The 22,864-nt window shown below is 32.1% G+C and overlaps 2 protein-coding genes across 5 annotated transcripts in view; one reads left to right on the top strand and one right to left on the bottom strand.

Moving 5' to 3' along the window:
• Positions 1 to 206: 206 nt before the first annotated feature.
• Positions 207 to 22,864, bottom strand: part of LOC113520788 (serine/threonine-protein kinase unc-51) — a 45,268-nt gene continuing 22,610 nt past the window's right edge. Inside the window, exons 3-16 of one of the 4 annotated variants that reach the window (XM_052897414.1) lie at positions 13,697 to 13,913; positions 13,352 to 13,425; positions 13,096 to 13,256; positions 12,149 to 12,285; positions 10,024 to 10,197; positions 7,367 to 7,614; positions 6,059 to 6,169; positions 5,120 to 5,243; positions 4,427 to 4,605; positions 3,441 to 3,558; positions 2,770 to 2,898; positions 2,410 to 2,528; positions 1,881 to 2,016; positions 207 to 1,150 (exon numbers count right to left, since the gene is read on the bottom strand). In XM_052897414.1, coding sequence (XP_052753374.1) covers positions 1,065 to 1,150; positions 1,881 to 2,016; positions 2,410 to 2,528; positions 2,770 to 2,898; positions 3,441 to 3,558; positions 4,427 to 4,605; positions 5,120 to 5,243; positions 6,059 to 6,169; positions 7,367 to 7,614; positions 10,024 to 10,197; positions 12,149 to 12,285; positions 13,096 to 13,256; positions 13,352 to 13,425; positions 13,697 to 13,913 — 2,013 coding nt within the window. In that variant the 3' untranslated portion in view covers positions 207 to 1,064. The remainder of the gene's footprint in view (positions 1,151 to 1,880; positions 2,017 to 2,409; positions 2,529 to 2,769; positions 2,899 to 3,440; positions 3,559 to 4,426; positions 4,606 to 5,119; positions 5,244 to 6,058; positions 6,170 to 7,366; positions 7,615 to 10,023; positions 10,198 to 12,148; positions 12,286 to 13,095; positions 13,257 to 13,351; positions 13,426 to 13,696; positions 13,914 to 22,864) is intronic. The other 3 variants (XM_052897415.1, XM_052897416.1, XM_052897417.1) reach the window with 3 other exon arrangements.
• On the top strand, positions 15,018 to 20,684 carry LOC113520693 (uncharacterized protein DDB_G0287625-like). The gene is made up of 4 exons (XM_026906098.3): positions 15,018 to 15,347; positions 16,028 to 16,493; positions 18,258 to 18,380; positions 19,410 to 20,684. The coding sequence occupies exons 1-4, from the start codon at positions 15,304 to 15,306 to the stop codon at positions 20,214 to 20,216; spliced, it is 1,440 nt and encodes a 479-aa protein (XP_026761899.2). The 5' UTR covers positions 15,018 to 15,303; the 3' UTR covers positions 20,217 to 20,684.

The following is a 22,864-nucleotide window of genomic DNA, read 5'->3' as shown; positions in this document are numbered from 1 at the left end:
AGGACTTAAAGTGCGTTCAAGTAAGTCTAATATAAAACTAAGATTTATGAATCTCTTTGAAGCTGAATCGATTTTAGGAGTACAAAGCTTCTAAAGATTTTAATAATGACGTGCGTTATTACATTATAAAAAAAATAATACATCAATACCCTCGACAGAGAGAAATTTACTATATTTCTTGCTTTAATACGTCACGAGCGTGGTAAAATAAAATAAGTTTATAATACAACAGTCTTTATTTTTATTTTCAGTAAAGCATTGAACATGTTTGAGGAAAAAAATACATAATATGATCACAATTGGCAATACACAAAATTTAAAATTATGACTTGAAAGAAAATACACATGGATTCATACTAAAATTTAAGGAAATACTTATAATTTGTAACTTAACCTAAAAATGCCATAATGTTATTGGTCAATAATGAGATCTCTATAGCATTGTGTTTATATGGAGATATTATTATATCGTACTTTTTATCATTTACATAATACACTTATAGTCGGTAATAATAAAATGTTAATTTACTTACAAGACTTAATTGGAAACAATACTACTTTCACTACTCTAAATTTTTTTTCGTTTTTTATTTTTATTGTATGATTAAGTCTCACATGACTAAAAAAATGGATGAAATATTATTGTAATTAGTTTGCAGAACGCTTCATCCTGGAAAACTTGTACTACTGTTACAAACCTTACGAGAAGATACAACCATTTATTTAAAACAGAATTCAAGATAGTAACAATTCTACATTTGTATTTATATTGAAGCAGTTACTAACATTCGTTCAATACTAAAATGTTCTAGATGGTCCTATAATCTACAGATTACATGAATTCTCGTCTCGTGATCTATATAAAAAAATATAATTCACTATTGCAATCTCTGTTAATCTTCATTCATTGATTTTTTTATATCGTCCACTTATTCCTTTTATACACTTTTTTCATTATTTATTAAATTATTCCTCACTATGAGTCAGTTTTTGAGAACAAAATAAAATCACTTCTCATCTTGTTTCAAGTGTGCTTATAACTATATGACTTTCAAATTATTGCATTATGAGATCCCAGTTTCGAGTTTTACGTCCATTATTTTACGTGGCCCTTTAAGGCAGTTGAGACGCCTTTGTACTGCATCTCGATCTATAAAAAATATAGAATTCATGAATAAAAATATATTTATAATAGAATGGCAAGAAGCTAATGGCGGAACCTGGTAGAAAGTAGTAACCGCCTATGGACAGCAATAGCACCATGGATATCACAGAAAATACTGTGATAATGGATAGTCATTTTTATAAGATACTATTCCTATAGATTATGGTATTATACATTTGTATGCCTGTAAATTTTACTGCCGTATCCCACACTTCAAACAGAAATACATCTATTTAAGCGAGGCTGCTTCACAAAACTTCAGAAATACGAGTGGGATTGTATCCAAGCAGATTATTTTTGAATTCTTACTGGTTTTATTGATAACGTCGATATACAAATTTTGTATCAACAGGCGGGGCAATAAATTTGTAATTAACTATATACCGCGACTACGTGTAAATCAATAGACATACAAAGTATCCTATATGCTAAGTTAGGATATAACCCACACGTGTACCAAATTTTATTTAAATCCGTTCAGTAGTTTTTGCGTGAAAGAGTAAGAAACATATGGATGTTTATTACCCTTCTACTATCCATCCATGGTTATAAACTTTTGAATTTATAATAAGATTTGGTCATATACACAATAAGCATGAGACTGTGATGTGTGTGTATCATCAAATTTCGAATTGGTAAGGATAAAACATACAAAAAACAAATAAATTTCAAGCTAGTTCATGAAAATGTATACAAGATATGTGATAATACTAACATTTGGAGAGCGTGGTTCGGTGGTGCGGGTGCATGTGTCGCTGAACGAGCGAGTGCAGCAGCACCTGCGCCGACATGTAGCGCCGCTCGCACTCCTTCACATCGCCGAACAATTCCTCCAAAGCCGCCATCTGACACTGTTAACACAATTACCTTGTGAAAACTAAACAATTGTGCCCACCGTCTGGCATTCATTCAGAGATAAGCACAGTGAATTTTAGCTATATATGTAAAAAGGATTTTTATCACAAGACGAGCAACATTTATATTATGACTAGCTGACTCGGTAAACGTTGTGCCTACGAATTCATACGTGTCGTAGTCGAAATTAAGTATTACTATTTTTTTATTAGGGGAGTTAGTATATTAAGTATATAGAGTATACTTATAATTAATTAAGTATATTGTTTTTTGTATCCCTTAAGGTAGAATAGCTTTATATAATATAAAAGTATGTTGCATTTATCTCGCATGCTTGAAAACAACGACACTGTTTTTAAATCAATAACAGACATTATGAAAATACTTACCAACTCAATGGCATGCTCGTAGAGAATTTTATCACATACAGCGGGGATAATGCCCGAATCATGTAGTCGCCTCGACTCGTTGACTATCCACTTGTACTTGGCGTTCATTAGTGACACAACTAAAAGGAAAATAAGGAAACATTTAATATATTATTGGTTAAATATTTGGTTATGCATTAAATGGATAGATGTGATTGCATAACTCCATTAAGAGGATATTTTTAAGTTTTGTGTTGGTATAGACTATATGGTATAGAGAATATAGTTTATCCGTGCACCAATATCATTGCCATTCAATGAGTACATACTATTATATAAATAGTATATAAGTAGAATTATGTTGACAGGATAGTTGCTCACCCTGGCGCACTTGAGGCGTGGACTGCAACGTTCGCGAGCGGTAGTGTTGGGCGGCGAGCTGTAGGCCGGCCGCTAGCGCCTGCATCGCCTGCACTAGCAGCCCCAGCCGGACACTGTCGTTGCATCGTTCTGTACACGACACAACAAAGACGTTTCTTGTATAGCACAGAAAATAAAATAAACGCTTTTTTTACACGACTGCTAAAGACAACAGTCCTTTTTAATTTTAAGCCAATTATTCGAGTTGTTAAACAGACTTATTATATAAGTCTGTTTAACAACTCGAATATAGTAAGATAAAAATCATACAAAAAAAATTATGGACTTTTTTTAAGGAAAATATCAAAGTACTCTTAAGGCAAATTAAAACATTGATGAAACAATATTTTTTTTTTATTAAATAAACTATGACTTATGACATCAGTATGAAAACTATAATAGTGTCAGGTGGTAACAAACAAATTCTCATAAATAACGTTACGTGAGGATAACCGAATAGTAGGAAGCGTCCAACTATTCGGATTTTCGTGTTTCTATTTTTTGTAGCTATATATATGGTTAGTCAAATAGTACAATCAGTTTTAATTAGTTCAAATATGAATTACTAACAACCGAGTTACATAATCCAATTGAGAAGAGAAAGTGTTTGATATGTAGTTAGAGTTACTTACCATCCGAGGTATCCATAAGAGCGGCGATGGGTGCCCCGCAAGATACAGCTAGGTCTGAAAGCAGTTCCGCTAACATCAGGACGAAACTGAGTTGAGAGAAGACCTTACTGTGTTCCTCCTGAAATATAAATAAGTATTTATTATAATAATATTTTATTTTTTATATATAACTAAAGTTTTATAACCTACTTTAAAAAGGAGGAAATTATTTAAATAAATAATGTGTTTCTTGATTGCATCATTAATTCTGAACCGATTTTGAGCATTATTTATGCAATAGACATGCTTTACCGCTTTGTTGATCCCATATTTAGACGCGGGGTAACATAGTAGCAGCGTGTTATATCACAGGAATCATCTGGAGTCACTTTTCACCCCAATAACTCAAAATTTATTAAACATAAATACATGAAATTTGATTTATTTATTAAAATCCCATAGATTAACTAGAACCCTAATTATATAAACAGCTCAAATGGGTATTAAGATATAAACATCTAAATATCAATATTTTTATCACTGACTGACTTGATATAGAGATCAAAAACCTAACCCACTTCTAGACTACCCAGAAAGTTGAAATTTAGAGTTCACTTAGGTAATTAGTATTTTAATTTGCTATTGTAAAATATAATTTATTATACTTGTAAAAGAAAAAAAAAAAGATATTTTCTCTTAAATTTGTTTTTGTATGTTGCATATTTTTATAAATTATTAATATCGAATTAGTTGCCTTTTTTATATTTATGTTTTTGATGAGATTAATAAAGTAATGTGCAGCTACTTTCTGAAATAAAAAAACTGCTTGTTGCTAATGTAAAACGTACACACAATATCGCGTTCTAAATTCAAAAATTAATGTAATGTTACTACGGAACGTGTCGCAGGTGATAGTGTGCGTTGTGAAGTGTCGGTAGTGAAGTGGTTATTGTTTGCGGGGCGCAATGTAGTGGTGTGGTGTGGTGTGGTGCGGTGTGTGCACGCACCGCGAGTATGGTCTCCTCCTGCAGGTTGGGTATGTAGACGGGCGGGTCGGGCTGGTGCAGCTTGAGGCCGCGCAGCAGCGCGTCGGGCAGCGCGGCGCCGCGCTTGGGCGAGCCGCCGCCGCCGCCGCCGAGCGCCTCGCTGCTCGCCCGCAGCGCCAGCGACACTGGCGGAGACGAGCCTGACATATTATTTATATATTCCATATTTTACAATAAATCACTTGCTACAGTGACCAATATTTTTACAAACTTTTATTTAACTTACAATATATGTTTAGTTTGTTGAAATATATAGAATATGTTTTCTAATACTATATTAATTAATATTACAACATTATTTGCTAATATTATATTATCTTTTTAGCCAACTTCAAAAAAGGAGGAGGTTTTTTGTTTAGTTGTATTTTGTTTTGCTTGTTACCTCATAACTTCGTCAGTTATAAACAGATTTGAAAAATTCTTTTTTATTTGAAAGGATATGCTTTCAGATTAAACCCATAGAAATTTTATTAAAATCGGTTCAGTGCTTTAAATTTTAAATCAAAATAATTGGTTTTGCCACAACTGAAGTCAGTTTTTTTAGAACACAATAAATTATCTAGTATCATACAATAGAATGCACGTTTACATATTGTACATGTATTGCTCTAGTTAATATATTAATTTAATTATATGTTACAAATGTAGTCATACCCGATCTGCGCAGGGGACTTGCGTTGGTGGGCGAGACCTGCCACAGCGAAGGCGGCGGCGAGCTGCCCGAGTTACTGCTGCGGCGGCGCGTCGACCGTGGAGTGGTGCCCATTGTGAATGGCACCTGCATATTTCACACAGCATTAAAGACAAAATAGTCCAATTTAACATTCAGAAATTGGGGAAACAATCTAAACTACTCGTATATTATGAAGAGGGATTATTTTTTGTTTTTAGTGGATAAATTTAAAAATACATAGCTGATTTAAAAAAAAATCAGGTATAGAAAGCTATATTATCTATCAATATGTGACATGGGCTATGGATCTCTACGCTATTTACCAATGCGAAGCCGAGGCGGGTCTAATATTAAATACAGATGAAATCGTCGTGGCATTGCTGTTACTATAGTCCCGGTTATTTTTAATATTTCTCTCTCCAATAAGTATCAGAAAGTTTATTTTACGAATGTGTCTACCAGTGAAACTGAACATTCATCCCGAAAAAACGTTGTAAAACGACAAAAAATGTGTGGCTCGCATACGACGTATGTAGCTGATAAATCTTATTTCATTATTTTTTTATAAATAAATTTATTTATTTAAATTATTCCAATTAAAGGATTACAATATTACTCTCGGCGAAATGTGTGTGTTATTTAAATAAATTTATTTATACTTATTTTTTATTTATTTAAATAATTTATTTTTTAATATTTGTTCAATTGGGGAAAATATTCATTTTCCTTGGTCTCACTCAAAAAGGATGTTAATGATTTGGATCTCACCCCATACATGTACCATGGCCATCTCAGGTGTGAAAGTTGTAAATTTTTTAAAGAGACAACATCATAAAAATGATAACCAGAGAAAAATGAGTATGCTGACATTTATTTAATAATGTGATATATACAGATAAAACTAGTGCTCGGTTACTCACAGTGGGTGGTGACAGCGAGCCGATGTTGGTTGCGGTTCTACTATTCGATCGGAGCACATCGATTGGCTGTGATCGCGGAATATTATTATTAGATGCCATGTCAAAGGGGTTCTGTAATTTATACAATGGATTTAGTTAGCATCGATATGGATATATTATAAAAATGGACAGTCTTAATAATATGTACCCATGATAGCCCATAATAGTCGACGTTTATCAATTTGGGGCGGTACGAGTTATTAATCACAGACCAATATTGGGACACTGCATATTGACGTTATTATTGGGACCACAGTAAGCCAAGCAATCGATAGAAATTGGGAACAGCACTAAGCTGGCGAATGTTAAATAATTAAAAAAATCTTATGACTCGTTTTTTTTTTATTTTATAAGGTTTTTTTTCATGAAGAAATAATTTTAAAATCTGGTTACTTTATTGATTTTAAGATGTTGCGCAAACTTCGACACTTGTTATTAACACAGGAAACATTAGTTTTGTGTCTGGTTAGAGGCAACTGATACGCCATTCTCTAAACCTATCTTTAAAATTAAAATTTTATATCACAGTTAATTCTTTATAGAACTAATAGGAAATAATAATTTTTAATACATTTAAGTTAGAACTATTATAAATTTAGTAGATGATAGTCCATAAAATAGTCATTTCGCAAATATATCAAAGAAAAAAAAAATAAGTCCGGAGAAATGGCGCTTCAGAATCGACCCCCGTGTAGTAATCGATAAATTTATTTAATACTATCTGTAGCCCGCGCCTTCGTCCGCATGAATCAGTAAATAAAGTATTCTATGTGCTAAGCTAGGACATAAACCTACCCGTACAGCAAATTTCATTCAAATCTGTTTAGTAGTTTTTGCGTGAAAGAGTAACAAACATCCACCTATTCATCTATCTATCCATCATTACAAACTTTCGTATTCATATTAGTAGGATTCATTGCTCTATTGCCGAACACAAGATATAAAAGATATATTTACGTAGCGACTAAATGAAATTGGAGTTGATTCTGAAACGTTATCGAAAGTAACCTTTCTATAAAAATAAAAATATTCTAAATTTAGTTCTTTTTGGTCTGAAATTTTATATTGCATTTTAGTTTCTCTGTTTCCTTTCTATGTTACACCATTTCGAGAAAGAGAGAAAGTATATAATTTACTCGCACCACATACAACTTTTAGATAAAAATAATACATAATAAACAAACGGTATGAGGTGCAACAAGGTGGTGCAATTGCAGATGGCAATCATGAGTTCTACTTGAAGGGGTTAATTCTGAAGGTGATACTGACTCGGAAGTGTGAAGAGCTCTGCGGCTGCGGCAGCGGCACGAGCTGTGGCTGCGGCTGCGGTTGCAGCTGGTGGTGAGGTGCGGGTGGCGCGAGCGGCGGCTGCGGCGGTGCCGTGAGCGGCAGCGAGCGCGGCCGCGACGCCGCCTCCGAGCCGGACGACGCGCCCGAGCACTCGGCCGATCCGCCCTCTGTCGCCTCCACCAGCACGAAGTCGTCCTCGCCGGCCCATGTCGTGTCCGACGACTCGGCTGATTATGTATACAAACCGGTAAGTAACTGCTTAGTATTTATGATACTTTTCAAGTTTCAAGCCGCGTATCATAAATTACACAAAAACTTGCGCGACTATGTGGGTGCTCTGGAGCTCTGGCATCCACCCTTAAGAAATAAATAGAGAGCGCAGAGTACCCACGACTATAAATACCAAAAAAAATTCCTTGAATGATACTTTAATATTTCATTATTGCCGTTGTTAGAGAAAGAGACGTTATATACTTCTCTTTCGTGTTTCTTGTGTAAATCTACAATAAACTAATTATTAACTCACAACAATTTTCAATGTTTTCACCGCATTTCTATTTTTTCAAAGATTGTCTGGGAGAGAATGTTATATAGCATTAAGTCCGTTTTTCAAATTTTTTTCGTAATGCGGTCACTAAAGAATAAAAAATCAAACACAAATTTTCAAATAAAAACAAACCTTACTGCAACATTAACCTTAACTGCCACATGCAGTATGAGAGGTTTATGTATAGTTTTCTGAGAAATTTATATTATTTATATTTTTTTATTACCTTATTTGAAAGCGCGTCGTGAGCCTACTTCTATCATAAAAATATTTTGGAAAATTATTACTCTTGATAACATTATTGTTGAGAAACATAAAGAAATTCAAAGATTTTTTGAGAGTGTACACTAAACTTAATCTTATAACAATTTAGTTGTTAGGAATGGCAAAGTATAAAGAGTATCATGGGTAATATAGTATACTGTTATGTCCATGGTACTGCTCACGTTTATAGGCAACGGTTACTATTTTCCATCAGGTGGAAACCTGAAGGGGCCGTCAACTTACTATTTTAAGTTGTATAAAAAAAACTTCACGTCGTATTAATTTCTTTTTATCACCACCACGTAGGACATTTATTCATTGATAAATAATAATAATTAACATACTGTTTGTTCAATTTAAAGATAATGATGAACAAAACAGAGCGAGAGTAAAAATAAGTTTTGTTAAAAGATGAAAACTTAATTTACATTTTAGCGATAAGGCCATTTTTAGTTTATGCACATTCTGTATAAATATTCCTTGTACACAAATCTTATGTGCGCAATAAAGAATTTATTATTATTATTTGATATTCATATAAATATGTAATGTTATGTAAACACTTTAAAAAATGTTAAATCATAATTTACATTCAATGGTGCCAGTTCTAAAAATAAGTGTGCACGACACGTATGACTATGATGAAATGTAGGCAATGTAAAATAAATAATATTATAAATGTGTAAGATTGCGAGGATAGTTGGATTACATAATCGCTTTCCATCAGAATTTCAATAGTTTTACGAACTTTCACATAGTATAGTTATGGCCATGTAGATTCAGGCTAGGTTCAGGCCATTCCTTTCCGGTGGGTGTCGTAAGAGGCAACTAAGAGAGTTTATGTTCGAGGGATGGGCAGCAGTGTCTCTTTAACTTGAGAATTATAATAGTTCAAAACATGAATTTACCTATTTTTGTAACACCCATTTTATCTTGGTAGTTGTGACAAAACTACCTTGCTTTCTGATAGTTATATCTATCTATCCGATAGATACTGCCGTATGGTCGCAGCATAGATTTAACTACCCCTTTCTTCCTCGTAGGTGTCGTAAGGGGCGACTAAGGGAACTTAATGATTGAGGGATAGGCAGTAGCGTCCTTCTTAAAACATCACGAAAAGCCAAACTGCCGTTGCCAATTCGCCTGCCAAGCGTAGCAATTACTGACAATACCCCCTTTAAGAGGGAGGCTATGTTCAGCAGTGGACAGTTTACGGTTAATACAATAAAAAAAAAATAGTTAAAAGAAATAGTAGGTTACTAAATGAACGATAAATTTTAATGTTTACGTTTTAATATATAGATATGACTATCGTGTTCGGTAACACAACTTGCTACCAACCGAAATGGGAACAGTAACTCTATAAAAAATAACAGAACTATCAATGACACGTTGCAGTCATAATGTTGTGTTTACACCTCACACAGATGCCAGAAAACAAATAAAATGGCTTCTATTTGTTTAAAGAATGTATTTAGAGATATGGTTTCATTATGAATTATTTGGATGCTATTGAAATATATTCACTTCATTAATTAAAAAAAAAATAGATAATAGGCTCTTCTATCACATTTTAACAATTTTTTTAAAAAACTTGAAAAAGAAAGAATAAGGATTTGATATTTAAAAATAGAATCTACTAATTGTATTTTAAGAAATATTTTACTTAACTATCTAAATAGATTTTATTACTTTATTCTTATTATGTGTAATGTAGCAATTCCCAGAAGTTATAATTGCGATGGCAATATCACCTTCATCGACGCCATAACGTCATGTAATAACGTGAAAGTTGCGTATGATTAAGGTAGATAATAACGCTCACCAGAGGAAGTGGGCTGCGGTTTTCTCTGCGGCTGCAATGTAGGTAGCGTGTGCGCGACAGGCGCGGCCACAGGGGCGGGGGCGGCTGCAGGGGCGGGCGCCGGCACAGCGTTGCGCGTTGGGGCGCGGCCACTCGAAATGCCCCCCGCAGGTACATTGTTTGAACTCGCACAAGCTGTATTTATAAACAAGAATAGCTTATTATAGAATAACACATATTCGTACATTAATAGATTAATAAAAAATACACACGAAAAAAAGCGACAACGCACACGTGAGAGCGAGTTGAATATTTGAACATTGAACGGTGCATTGTGTTAGACGTTGTATATACAGGTTGTAACTGATGGGGTATAAGAAGCCGAAACCAATGGATACTTTTCATGAAATAGAACTACTTTTCCCAAGGAGAGTAATTTAATTATGAAAATTAATTTTGAACTTATTATACTAAAGTGAAAAGCTTAAAAAATATTTTCATATTTGGCCTGTTTTTGAAGAATGTTTTACGAAAATTATCGCTTAATTTTTCATTGGTCATATCTTTTCGTTACATGCTATATACCTAATTATAGCTGTACAAATAGTTTGCATGTGAAGCCATGCGTTTAAGCAATGCATGTATACGAGTGATAGGATTCGGCACGAGCTGATAGTATAATAAATACTCCGAAGGCACTAATTCTCCATATAGAATGAACCAATATAGGCGCATTTCCAACCTCACTCCATGCACAAGTTTCCATGATAGGTTGTGTTATGTAGTAAGAGTCGATGGATAAGTACCCTGATTCTGCCACGAATCCATTAGGCAATTGTTAGTATTGCCAGCGCTCTCTAGATCGCTCTCCAATATGTCAGGCGTATCCAAGTCCAAACCTGAACAATGTTCATACACCATGACTTGATGATGTTGATAATACTATTTGTATATCGAGAGTACAGAGAATATAGGTAGTTGAGTAGTTCAAAATTTCACGGACTCCATATTGTTAAGTAACCAACAAAAATTAATATACGAAACTGCAAAACTAAATGAATATGTATGAGGTATGAGATATGAAGCGTGTAAATTGTTGATACCCACTGGGAGTTAAATCTCGCAACGGCGTAATATTGATGTAGGTATTTGTATAGTATCATCGGCGGCGTTAAAAAAAAAGGTATTTGATACGCGTAAAGTGGCTTTTTAACCCCCAGTTCTAATGCCAAGCAGTGCAGTTTGATGGATTTTATAGATTTTCTGTTAATTGTTAACTACTATACATAAAATAAACTAGACGTTTTCCATTAAAAATACATTACATAATATTTTGCCTATAGAAGGACTTATAGTGATTAAATTTTATCAATATTTGGATTGTGATATGACTAATATATCAATATCCGTATAAATATATATTTTATTGTACATAATCATATTTTGAGTATTCATACTTTCTATGAAATCCAATAAGTAAGGTTTTTAAATCAACCTATAAGGTTACCATCTAGTAAAATGTTATACAAATTCGGTTCAGTGTTTCAATTAAATAATACTACAAAAAACATATGAAACGATGAAAACTTAAAAGATCGAGTCAAGAAGAAAAGCTAAAAAAAACAAGGCAGATAATGCAAATGGGAATAGAAATGGTCAAAATAATTACGAGCAATTAGATATCAGTGGGTGAAGGGTGAATTTCAAATAGGTCAATTTACTACTACCTATTAGGGAAGTATTTAGGTCGTTACAACACCCAATTGAAATAAGCATTGTTTTATGCTTATTTCAATACAGTCAAATATCGTTAATATCGTTGATTAATAAGGATGTAGGTATATATAAAGAAGTCGGTATACAGAAACTCCATTTTATCTAATAATATCGTTTATAGAGGATAAACGATCACCGCTGATTAGTCACACTGTGAATGTTTCAAGCATGTATTCGAATATTATTATGTATGTGGTAATAATCATTGACAATGCGAGAATGGTTTTCTAAAAATGAGTCACAGTATTGTCGTAGATGATTTTTGCGGGTTAACTCTCTCTAGTAGGTATAGAAACTTTCTTTTACAGTACATCTGTATTAATAATGTCTTTAACAGTAAAATGTATATATAATAATATAAAATACAAACTTGTAATGGAAGTGGTGCGTGGGCGTTGCAGGAAGGGATGGTTGAAGAATACTTCGAATGACATGCGTTCGCGTGGATTTCGCCGCAGAAGGCCGATGAGAAGGTTGCATAACTCTTCGCTCGTGCCTCCTGGCATTCTGAAATTAAACCGATCTCATTGAATAATAATAATAATTTAAACGTAAACAATTTAATTAAAAATTAATAAATGCAATTTCACCGTTTAGTCTAATGATATTTTAAACTAGATGTATCACAAGGCTTCACCCGTGGTGGTATCGTGTTAAATAGCCTATCAAATGCAAAAAAAATTTTTCATGTTTGACTAGTAGTTTTAGAGATTAGCGTGTTCAATTAAACAAACTCTTCCGTTTTGTTGTATTAGTATAGATAATTTACAATGAGATATGAACAAAATATTAACATTGAATATGTAATGTGTTCTGTATGTATGAAACATGTCTCAATAACAAAGAGGTGACATTCATCCAGGCGTAAACGACATTGTCATATTGGTGTAAGCCTTATGTACGATTTTATTTAAATTTCGGATACGAGGAAAAAGTATTGACATTGAATTTACAATCGGTACTTTTTCCTTGTGTGATCATTCATATGAAAATTATTGCATCATTTTCACACAGGATATTTCTAGGTCTAGTTCAAAGCCCTTCATCCATTACATCCCTTCAAAGCGCTATTCATTTCGAAAATTTAATGGTACAAATGTCACAAATAGTTAGACGTGAGTATACACTATCTGTTTTACTATTTTCATATTTAGAGATTAGTAAAAAAAAAACATCATACATAAGTTTAATCTTAAACATCAGTATCAGTAGTAGTCAACTACAAATAAAGTTAGTTTAAAACCTTAATGTTTATATTATATTATCATTAACCTGTAAGCTTTTACAGGTTAATGATAATCTACTTATTAAACTTACTTGGGCTGTAGACCATGACTGTTTTCATAGAAAGCTTTAAGTTCATGTGGGGTGGTGGCTTGGAACGGAGCTTTGCCAGTCAGGCACTGATATACAATAGTTCCCAGACTCCAAAGATCTGCTTTAGCATCGTACTTAAGCGACATTATAACCTCTGGAGCCTGTAATATAAAAACATTAATTCTCAATTTGGTTTTACATTCATAATAATTGTAATCACAATGATACTTAATTAATACATCAAATAATTAATTACCATGTACATCGGTGAGCCACAAAGTGTGACGGCCATGTTTCCTTCTTCGAGAAACCTTGCAAAGCCGAAGTCAGCTGCACGAAAAGAAATGTATATGAAATACAGTAAATAGAAACTCATATATTTATTAGTATGGAAATTTATTCATGCTGGTATCATTTTTTTTTATTTATTTTCAGATTATTCAATTGTAGTTAATTGGGTTTCGATTACATAGTCAATAATAGATCATTAGTAAATACAATAAAATATATTGGTAATGTTATTAGATGATTAAGCTATTAAAAAATGATTTTCCAGTAAGGTCATGTTAACATAGCTTTGTAACGTTTGTATAGTACGTACCAATTTTGAGAATAATTTCAGAGGGGTGTGGTGTACGAGGCGGCGCGACATTGTGTGTGAGAAGAATGTTCTGCGGTTTCAAATCTCTATGAACTATGCCTTTCGCATGGATAGCCCGCATCGCCTCTGCCAGCTGTCGTAGGAACAACCGGATGGTGCTTTCGCTGAGCAGCCGGTTTGTTTGCAGATAGTCAGCCAGGTCACCGCCATTGCAATACTGTTAAAAGTTTATAAATACGTTAATTAAAATTATTATAGATCGGCACTTGGTGAGACTTGGAATATATATTCGGTTTAACATGCCTAACTCTGCTTGTGTAACATAACGAACGAATTTGGTATCGTACATAACACTGGTAATATCTGCATTATTTGTAAAATTTTAATGACAAACGATTATCAAAATTCCCGAATAAAGGCCTCAGGCATATAATGCAAGATAGGGCTATAAAATATATTTTCCTTCGTAAAGTCTTTACAATAAATTAATTATAATTTTAATGTGTTATCAATTACTTAATAAATATAAAAACATTCAGATATATGCGTATGTAAATCCTTTACATACGTTTGACGTCACTCTTTAAAAAGATAAATCTACATACTCTTCAATATGTTACGAACTTTCTAACATAAACAAAGGAATTGGCGTTGTAATCCAACGGGTATAGCGGAACGTGTTTGTTTAACTGTTTATTAATAGACTGCTCATCCATGGCGTGACCTTTAATCGAATAGTAAAGTGGTAAAAATGTACTATTAATAAAATGTAACATAAATAAAATGCCAATATTTCAGAAATTGTGTAAAATAATCACATTATAATAAACATGCATATTACGTATTGCAGTTGATTGTAAAGGAGCGCTCGATATCTCCTTTAGTATACTGATAACGCGAATCGGTTACGCACGGCAGAAATACTACCTATTTGTATTACTTTTCTATGGAACAAAGATAAAGACAGAAAAATAATGATACGAGCAATTTCCGAATAGGTTCTGATAAATAACCATGATTCAAATAATCATAATATCCGGGCAAATGAATACACCGCAGAATTTCTAAAGAAAAACATGATATTTTTTAACACTGTAATTTGATTTCGTTGCAGAGGAAAATGTGTTACGTAGCGAACCTTGCATTTGCCAGAGATATAAAACTAGTACAGAACGCGCTGCAGTACTCTTTTACATACCAACAAGTTTTTACGCGTTTCAGAATTAGTAGTAGACGCAAATAATGGCGATCAGGTCTACACTGCTACGTATCGGACAAAACTTGTGTATAAAAATGTGTAGCTAAATTGTAGATACAGGTAGGTTACTTATGTTGCGCGTTGTCTGCTTGAAATATTCGTATGTACTTAGGGGATATAGAATATAGAGCGTCAAACATTATTTTCTCGTTTATGCAGAGCGTCGTTATCGAACTGATTCGCGATAAGCTGCGCGCCCTGGTAATCTTATCATTGAGTGATAATAGTTTTAAGTGTCAGTGAGTTATGTGCGCTACGCACTGTTGGTACTTGCGGCTCAGGTAACAACTCCTGAGTTCAGTTGGCTTCAATTGGCACGCCTCACAATAGTGTTTGCATTTGTGTGACCATGAAGGGGAAACATCTTTGCCTTTTGTTGGTGGCAGTTATTGCGTAAGTGTTCAAAATATCTTAAATATGCCTATCGTAAATACTATAATAGGTTATACTATGGATTCATGATGTAATATATAGTTTTGTTAAATAGATATTTATACATGTGCATAATAAACATATGTCTAATAGTAAGCGTACTGGACATGTATAATAGGTATGTAACTAGTTGTAATAAAGTTAGAAACATCAGATTATACTGATATACCACTAAAGAATTTATATTTTGTAAAAGCCTTCTATGATCTAGGTCAAAAGTTATTTCAAAGAGTTGATCTTTTGTGTGTTTATGTGACATTCAATGATAAAAAAAAAAACATATTTTATAATCTGTTTTTGAAAATTATTTTTTACTTTTGCTGTGCATTAAATCAACAGATAGTATAGTTTAGTACAAAACAGATATTGCATGTTTTGCCAAATTAATATCAGAAAAGTTTATTATTATCACTTCCTACACGATTAAATACCTTTTTTGGACAAACATTTCTGATCTTCACTTTTAATTTTTAGTTGTATTTACTTTTTATTTATATATTATAAAATTCTGAATACTTTCTGCTACGTTCTTGTGGTAGTTATCAGTTTCCTTATCTTTTACTTATAAGTAAAAACTTAAGGTACGTCATCAATTCTGATAAAAATATATAGTAAGAGTCACGTGTCGAATCAATTTTCAGATCCGCTACCGTAACAGTAGCTCAGAGTGAAGATGAGTTGCCTATACCTGTAGAGAATAACAACCAGTTTCCACCTGAAGACCAGCCAGAATCCGATGACAATATAATTCAAGGAAGTGGAAACGGGGCAATTGTGGAACCAGAAGATCCTATTGCTTCCACGACTGAATTAAATCCACCGATTGAAGAAGTGCAATCAAACACACAAATAAGTGAAGTCGAAATATCACCAAGTGAAGAGACACTTTGTCCTGAATCGTGTTTATGCAGTTTCGAGGGTAGTGATTTTGTCACGGATTGTTCTGGATTAGGATTCAAAGATTTACCCAAATCTATAGACATAAAAACTACAAAATTGAAAATACAAAACAATCAATTAACTGAAATTCCAAAGGATATATCATTGCTTAAGAATGTGAATTTTCTAAATGCTAGCAATAATTCGATCATGGACTTGGCTTCAGGTGTAAGTTTATCTATATTATTAGTTTATTGTAAAAAAAAAATTGTTGAGGTAATTGTAATAATAGTAATTTGTAAAGAGAATATTTACAACCATTCTCCATCGAATCGTAAATTTATCTATTCTTTAAGTATACTAAAATTATTAAATGTGAAAGTGAGTTCGTTACCTCTAGGCGCCTAGATTAATTGTTATGAATTTTAGTAATGTACCAAACAATCAATAACCTCAGTCATGCGGTATATGTTAATTTCATATTATTATTTTAGTCATTAGTATTATTTAAGTGTTTATTACTATATATTATAATTTATTAATATTATTCGAAATAAGGATATCCGCAGAAGAGAGAGCAAAGTGACCGACATAGCCCGAAATATAAACAAAATGTAATGATAATGGGATGGTCATATAGTTTGAAGAATCGACAACGAACGAAATAACGGTTTTTTTAGGGGGATCCCGTACATGCAAACGCAGTGTAGGACGACCTTCCACTAAATGGAGCCATCGTCATCCTATCAGCCGTTAACTGAACATAAGTCTCCCCTTTGGAGGTTTTGCCAATAGTTGCCATGCTTGGCAGGCGGAATGGCAGAATAACCGCAGTTAGGCTTTCGTGATATCCTGATGGAATCCTTAGATCATTATGTTATCTTAGTTGCCTTTTACGAGATCCACGGCAAAGGAAGGTATTGCCTATCCTATACCTGGACCATATTAGATAGAGTGACGGATCTCAAATGCATTTCAAAGTATTAGTAGATGCTGATGGCTCAGGACCGTTCCTTATGGCAGTTTACAGGGGAAGCCTATGTTCAGCAGTGGATAGATAATTTCTGATATGAGTGTGATTATTTAAGTCTCTTCTGTTACACAAAAAAAAAAAAAGAATTGAACCAGCTAGTTTTTGTCTTGATGTAAGATTAACAGAGTTATTACGAAGAACGTGTAGCAATATCAGGGTTATTAGCCTGTTTTTAAGGTCTTTACTTGATCGCTCTTTATATCTGTAAGTTATTAATTGAAGTGACAAAAACAATTTAGAATCAAAACTACAAGTATCAAAAGATGGCGTCAATGATAATCTGTAAAGATATGATGGTCAGTCAATAAGGTCGAAGTTGCATTACTTGCTATATCTTAGTACTGTAGTATTATTTTACCAATAATTAATTTGATCTATATATATAAATATATTCGTCTGCGTGACTTGGATCTCTTGATTAATCGGAATAAATAGTAACTTATGTCTTTCTCTATCCCATATACGATTGGTTGTGCCATTAAAGCGCTAAGAGGTAGCAACAAGCAAAACAAACATACTTTCATTTTTATAATATTAGTAAGGGAGGAGAGATATAGTCTGTTTTAATAGAATATAATGAAAAGATAACCAAGGTTTGTTAAAATTATCACAGAAATACATTAAATAAAATTAATAGCAAACCGATAAAATCAACCAATTAATTGAGTTTTGATTTGGATTTAAACCTATTGTATTATAATCACATAAACTATTTGTTTGTTTATATTTATTAAGTAAGTTTTATTTAAAACAGAGTATATCTAATTCTATTATTATAATATTATTGATTTCTTTCATTTACTAGTGATAATTAATAACAATTTATTAGATTTATATACCTATATATGTTGTTGTTAATTATCACTAATTTATATTAGTATTTTTATTTATGTAATGTTTGAATTATTTCTGTTCCTTATGTCGGTGTTGTTTCTATTAATTACAATTTATTTTTTTAGTCCATAAGTACCAGGCTAGACCTCAGTAACAATCGTTTAATTGAATACCCTAAAGACTTGAAAAATGCTTTTGGTTTGACAAAATTGACGGATCTCGTATTAGGAGGAAACGATATGAGAACGGTATGTTACTTTTTTAACTAAATAATTTATATATATATATATATATATATATATATATATATATATATATATATATATATATATATATATATATATATATATATATATATTATGTATACAAACTACACATGCATGCAATCAAATGGTTTCATTCGGTCACTATTTAAGAAACTTAATTAGTTCTCATCCTACTAATATTATATATGCGAAAACCAAAACTCTACCTTTCTTCCTTTCCATAGCTAAACTACTGGAAGAATTTATCCTGTGTTTGGTAGATCTGAATCAATCTATCACGATTTGTAATGGACGCAGAAGTGTAGTTCTTCTACTATTTAGTGGTTTGTTCATATTATCAAGTAAGAAATAAAAGTTCAGCTTAACTCTTTTAGAGTTGAAATGCATATATTTGGTATAAAGGCAGAGTCATATGTTATAGTTTTTTTTAACCATATACGTATGTGTATTCGTATCTGTATGAATTTGTATATATGTATTTATATATTTATATGTGTATTTGGATTTATTTAAGTATTTATATTGTATATATGTATTTTAAAAACTAACAATTTCGTGCCTGCGGGCAAACTGTTCATAATTACTCTTCTCCATCCAAAAGTGTTCTAGAAGAAATCGCTCTTAGCGATAAAGCCGCCCATTATTTTCTCAGTGTAAACCTTTCTGATAATTAGTTGTATTACTAATGTAATCTTTTGAAGGAAACAATAAAAAATATCTATCTATATGCAAAAAATACAAAACAAGATAATTTATTAAAGCACTTTCTATAAAATGATACATCAACTTAATTTTTTATTTTACAATCATGAACATTGAATTGTTAATAAATTAAACTTACACATACTTATGCAAATAAAAATTCAACGGCAAACTAAACATATGATAGTACCGTAATGATTTTTATTTTTATAAGATTATATTATCGCAATCGCAATAAACCCTATGGTTTAAAAGAAGCCTTAAAATTTAGAATAAAATTAATAAATAGAAAATATGTTTTGATTACAGTCTTTGGACCCTGAGACTCTGTCGAAATTTACATCTCTTCAAAAGTTAACATTGCCATCGACGCTTACTGACTTACAAACGAAAGAAGATCTATGCAAATCTTTAAACAATATGCTAACAACTATATGTATTGAAAACTGTGAAGCTAAATCATATGACTGCTCCAATGCATCCGATGATTCTGACATGAACATGTTAGACGCTGCACTTCCTGGAACAATATTTAGTGAGAATAATGAAGATAATTCAGACCCCAACATCAATGCAACAAATGAGGATAAAAATGACAATTCTGATAATTCAGATCCCAATATCAATACCGTAAATGAAGATGAAGAAAAAAGTGATATTTCGGAATCTGTGGATACGCCCAAAGACAGTAGAATAGCGCCTACAGGAAATATTTTAGATAATGATGATAATACAACTTCAAATAAAAAAGATTCGTCTACCAGTGAATTTTCTCTTCGAAGCGCCGTCATTAAAGACCCAATAGCAGTATCTTCACAAAATTCTATAATAGATGCTACTCAAGACACATCTTTGAAGAAAGAGTCTAATAATCCCAACATTAGTGCAACCACTGCAGGAAACAATACCGGTGGAGTAAATAAAAGTGTGATTGGATTAATTGTAGCTGGTATGGTACTTGTTATTGCTGGTATCACAATTAAAAAGAACTGGAATTCTATCAAAAAACGATTCAGTTCGAACTCAAATTCAAGAACACCAAATGAACACCCTACTGGTAATGCAAATGGCACAGCGCCAGAAGAGGTTCCGCTGCAGGATAAATCACCCGTTTAAATAAAGAAAATAACATTTTTATATGTGTTGATGCTATGTATGATATGCGTGGATTTGATCTGAACGTAAAAAATATTTATTGCCAAGCCAAATGTCACCATGTTTTGCGCTTATGGAGTATATTATAAAGATGATTTTATATGAATAATGATTTGTGTGCGAATGTGAAATACCAAAATGGTTTGTACGCATGGAATTAATCAGATAATAGTTTAAAATGTTGTCATAGACTGTGAGAATATCTGTAAGAGTTATCTGTATATGATATGTGTGCTAGATGTAAGAAATATTTAAAAAGTTAATATTATCAGGTTTGCTTTGATAAAAATGTATCTTTAACAACGAAAAAATAGCCTTGATAACCTGTTTTTAATTGTAAATAATATAACGTACAACAATAATATTAGAACAATATTTCAAAACTTTTGTACTTAACATAAAAATATGAAATAAACTATTTTAAAGTTACTTTTATCCTGTAATATATTTATTTAAATATACAATATAGTCAGTATTTGCTATGATACATATTTATCTTGCTATGTAGTTATATTAATATATTCCTTGGTCACTAATTTTATTCAAAGTCTTAAGTAATAGTCCATTAACAAAACAATAAGGTTAATAAAATAAGTTTACCCCCAATGAAAGAAGGTAAAATTTATCTAAATTCGTGCGGGTTAAGTCACAGAATACAGCTACACATCACATATTTTTACATAATATCTAGAAAAAGATATATAGCGATATAGGTAGTTTGTTCCTAAAAAACTTGATGATTGTTTTGACTTTATTAAATTTTATTAGTAGCAAGCTTTTGTAACTTGTCGCTGCTTCGCTTGTGCAAATAGTATGAGTTTTGACATTTAGATTGTTTAGCAGTTATATTTTTTAAATAAGCACGTTCCTGGTATATGCACGTAACTTAGATTAATCAATTACCTTATTTGTTTACCTTAATAATAATAAAAAAATGACAAATTTTTTTCAAATCAAATGTACAAAAAACAAAAAAAAAACATCAAATACTAATCTGTATGTGTATGCATAACATAATTAACTATATATTGCAAGCAAACTTTATTAATATAATAAAATTGTTACTATTAAGTAAGACCAAAAGAGCGCAGAACAATAATTTTTAGAAATTTCCTGTATATCTGTCTGTATGTACTCTCTTTGTCTATCTGTATCTTTATTATGCAAAAACTACTGCACCTAATCGGATTCGGTTTTCACAGTTATTTCCTGAAGGTCTAACTTAAAATTTACTATAAATTTCATTTTGATATGCCATTTAGAAATGAATTGGTTTACCTAATTCTGAAATCACGCATACGAAGTGCACAAAAGTTGGGTAGCTGCGCGTCAAAATAAAATACCTACACTATTTTCCGATAACCATTCAAGAGCCCAATATATGCATTTTATTTTGTTCATTTTTTGATAGTAATTTCCTTGCTCTATATATTATACAAAAAAAAAAAAATGTTTAAAATATTACTAAGTAGGATTTATGCACGGTGTGAGAAGTGTTTTATCATAGTCGCCGTCTAGAAGATATGCTCACTAAAAACAGCGCCACAATGTTGCTTGTTTAACGTTATTACAGAATCATATATTTGGGCATCTTGAAATAAGCAGTTTCATTAAAAATTAATATGGAACAGATATTTGTTACTAAATCACGATTAAACGGATGTATGGATTTGAGTAAATTTGGTTATAGATATACCAGATCTAGATTATCACAATAGATACTTTTATTTTAACTATTACAGACGAAGTCAATCGATAAATGTAGTAGAAAATATTTCATTTTCTTTAGAGGCGTAACTTATGATTGCGGAACTTTGTAATTACGGAAATATCTACCTATTTTTTAATTCATAAACAAAAAGTGAACATTAAGGTTGTTGACATGGTACAGATAGTGTTGTTATCAGATCAGATGAGTACGTAATAGTGTTTACTATTTCTTGTACATGGGGTAACAAATATCTAAAGTACCTAAACTCCTTACATGGCTCATGTTGTTTTTGTTCAAATTATTTCAATTGCGTATTTGGAGAGACGATGATAAATGTAGGTTACGATAATGCAAAATAAACAGGACAAAGGCAGGAAGAGAAAGAAAAAAATTATTCGTACTCTCCATAATACTATGATAGGTGAATATTTTTTTGTCGATGACAAATGAACAGTATGAGAAGAAGAAATGCTGGTTTGTAAAGATCACAATACTTGACGAGTTGTAAACGGAGGCGGATGTGCGGATACCTGACTACCAGTTGATCGCAGCGTAGCGTAATATCCCATTATATTGAACAGGACTTAAATTTAAATAGATGTCGCAAAAAATTTACTGCAGAAAATAAATTCACTTTATTCATAAAAATGACAAACCTCTCATAAACCTATTTTAGTTATTGAACTGTTTTGTATATTTTTTTGGCGTTCAATTCTTAATTTGAAAGAATATGACAAAACAGTGTAATAGTTAAAATAGGTAAGTAGGTTGTAAAAGGGTTTAGTTTTTATGAATAAAGGGGTAAATATATACTTTGTTTATAAATTTTTTGCTCTAAAATTATATTTTACAAAGAGATGGATTAAATTTAGAATTGTCTAGTTTAGAATTGTTTAGA

The sequence above is a fragment of the Galleria mellonella genome, unplaced genomic scaffold (genome assembly GCF_026898425.1).
Source record: "Galleria mellonella isolate WM207_F2 unplaced genomic scaffold, CSIRO_AGI_GalMel_v1 utg36, whole genome shotgun sequence".
NCBI classification, from domain to species: domain Eukaryota; kingdom Metazoa; phylum Arthropoda; class Insecta; order Lepidoptera; family Pyralidae; genus Galleria; species Galleria mellonella.
Note: the sequence above shows the minus strand (reverse complement) of the source record. Positions and strands in the feature narration are given on the sequence as shown.

Coding starts and splice junctions, on each gene's coding strand:
- LOC113520693 (XM_026906098.3), top strand. CDS start 15,304: ATGAAGGGGAAACATCTTTGCCTTTTGTTGGTGGCAGTTATTGC. Junction 16,494..18,257: donor TCATGGACTTGGCTTCAGGT/GTAAGTTTATCT, acceptor TTATTTTTTTAG/TCCATAAGTACCAGGCTAGA. Junction 18,381..19,409: donor GAGGAAACGATATGAGAACG/GTATGTTACTTT, acceptor TTTTGATTACAG/TCTTTGGACCCTGAGACTCT.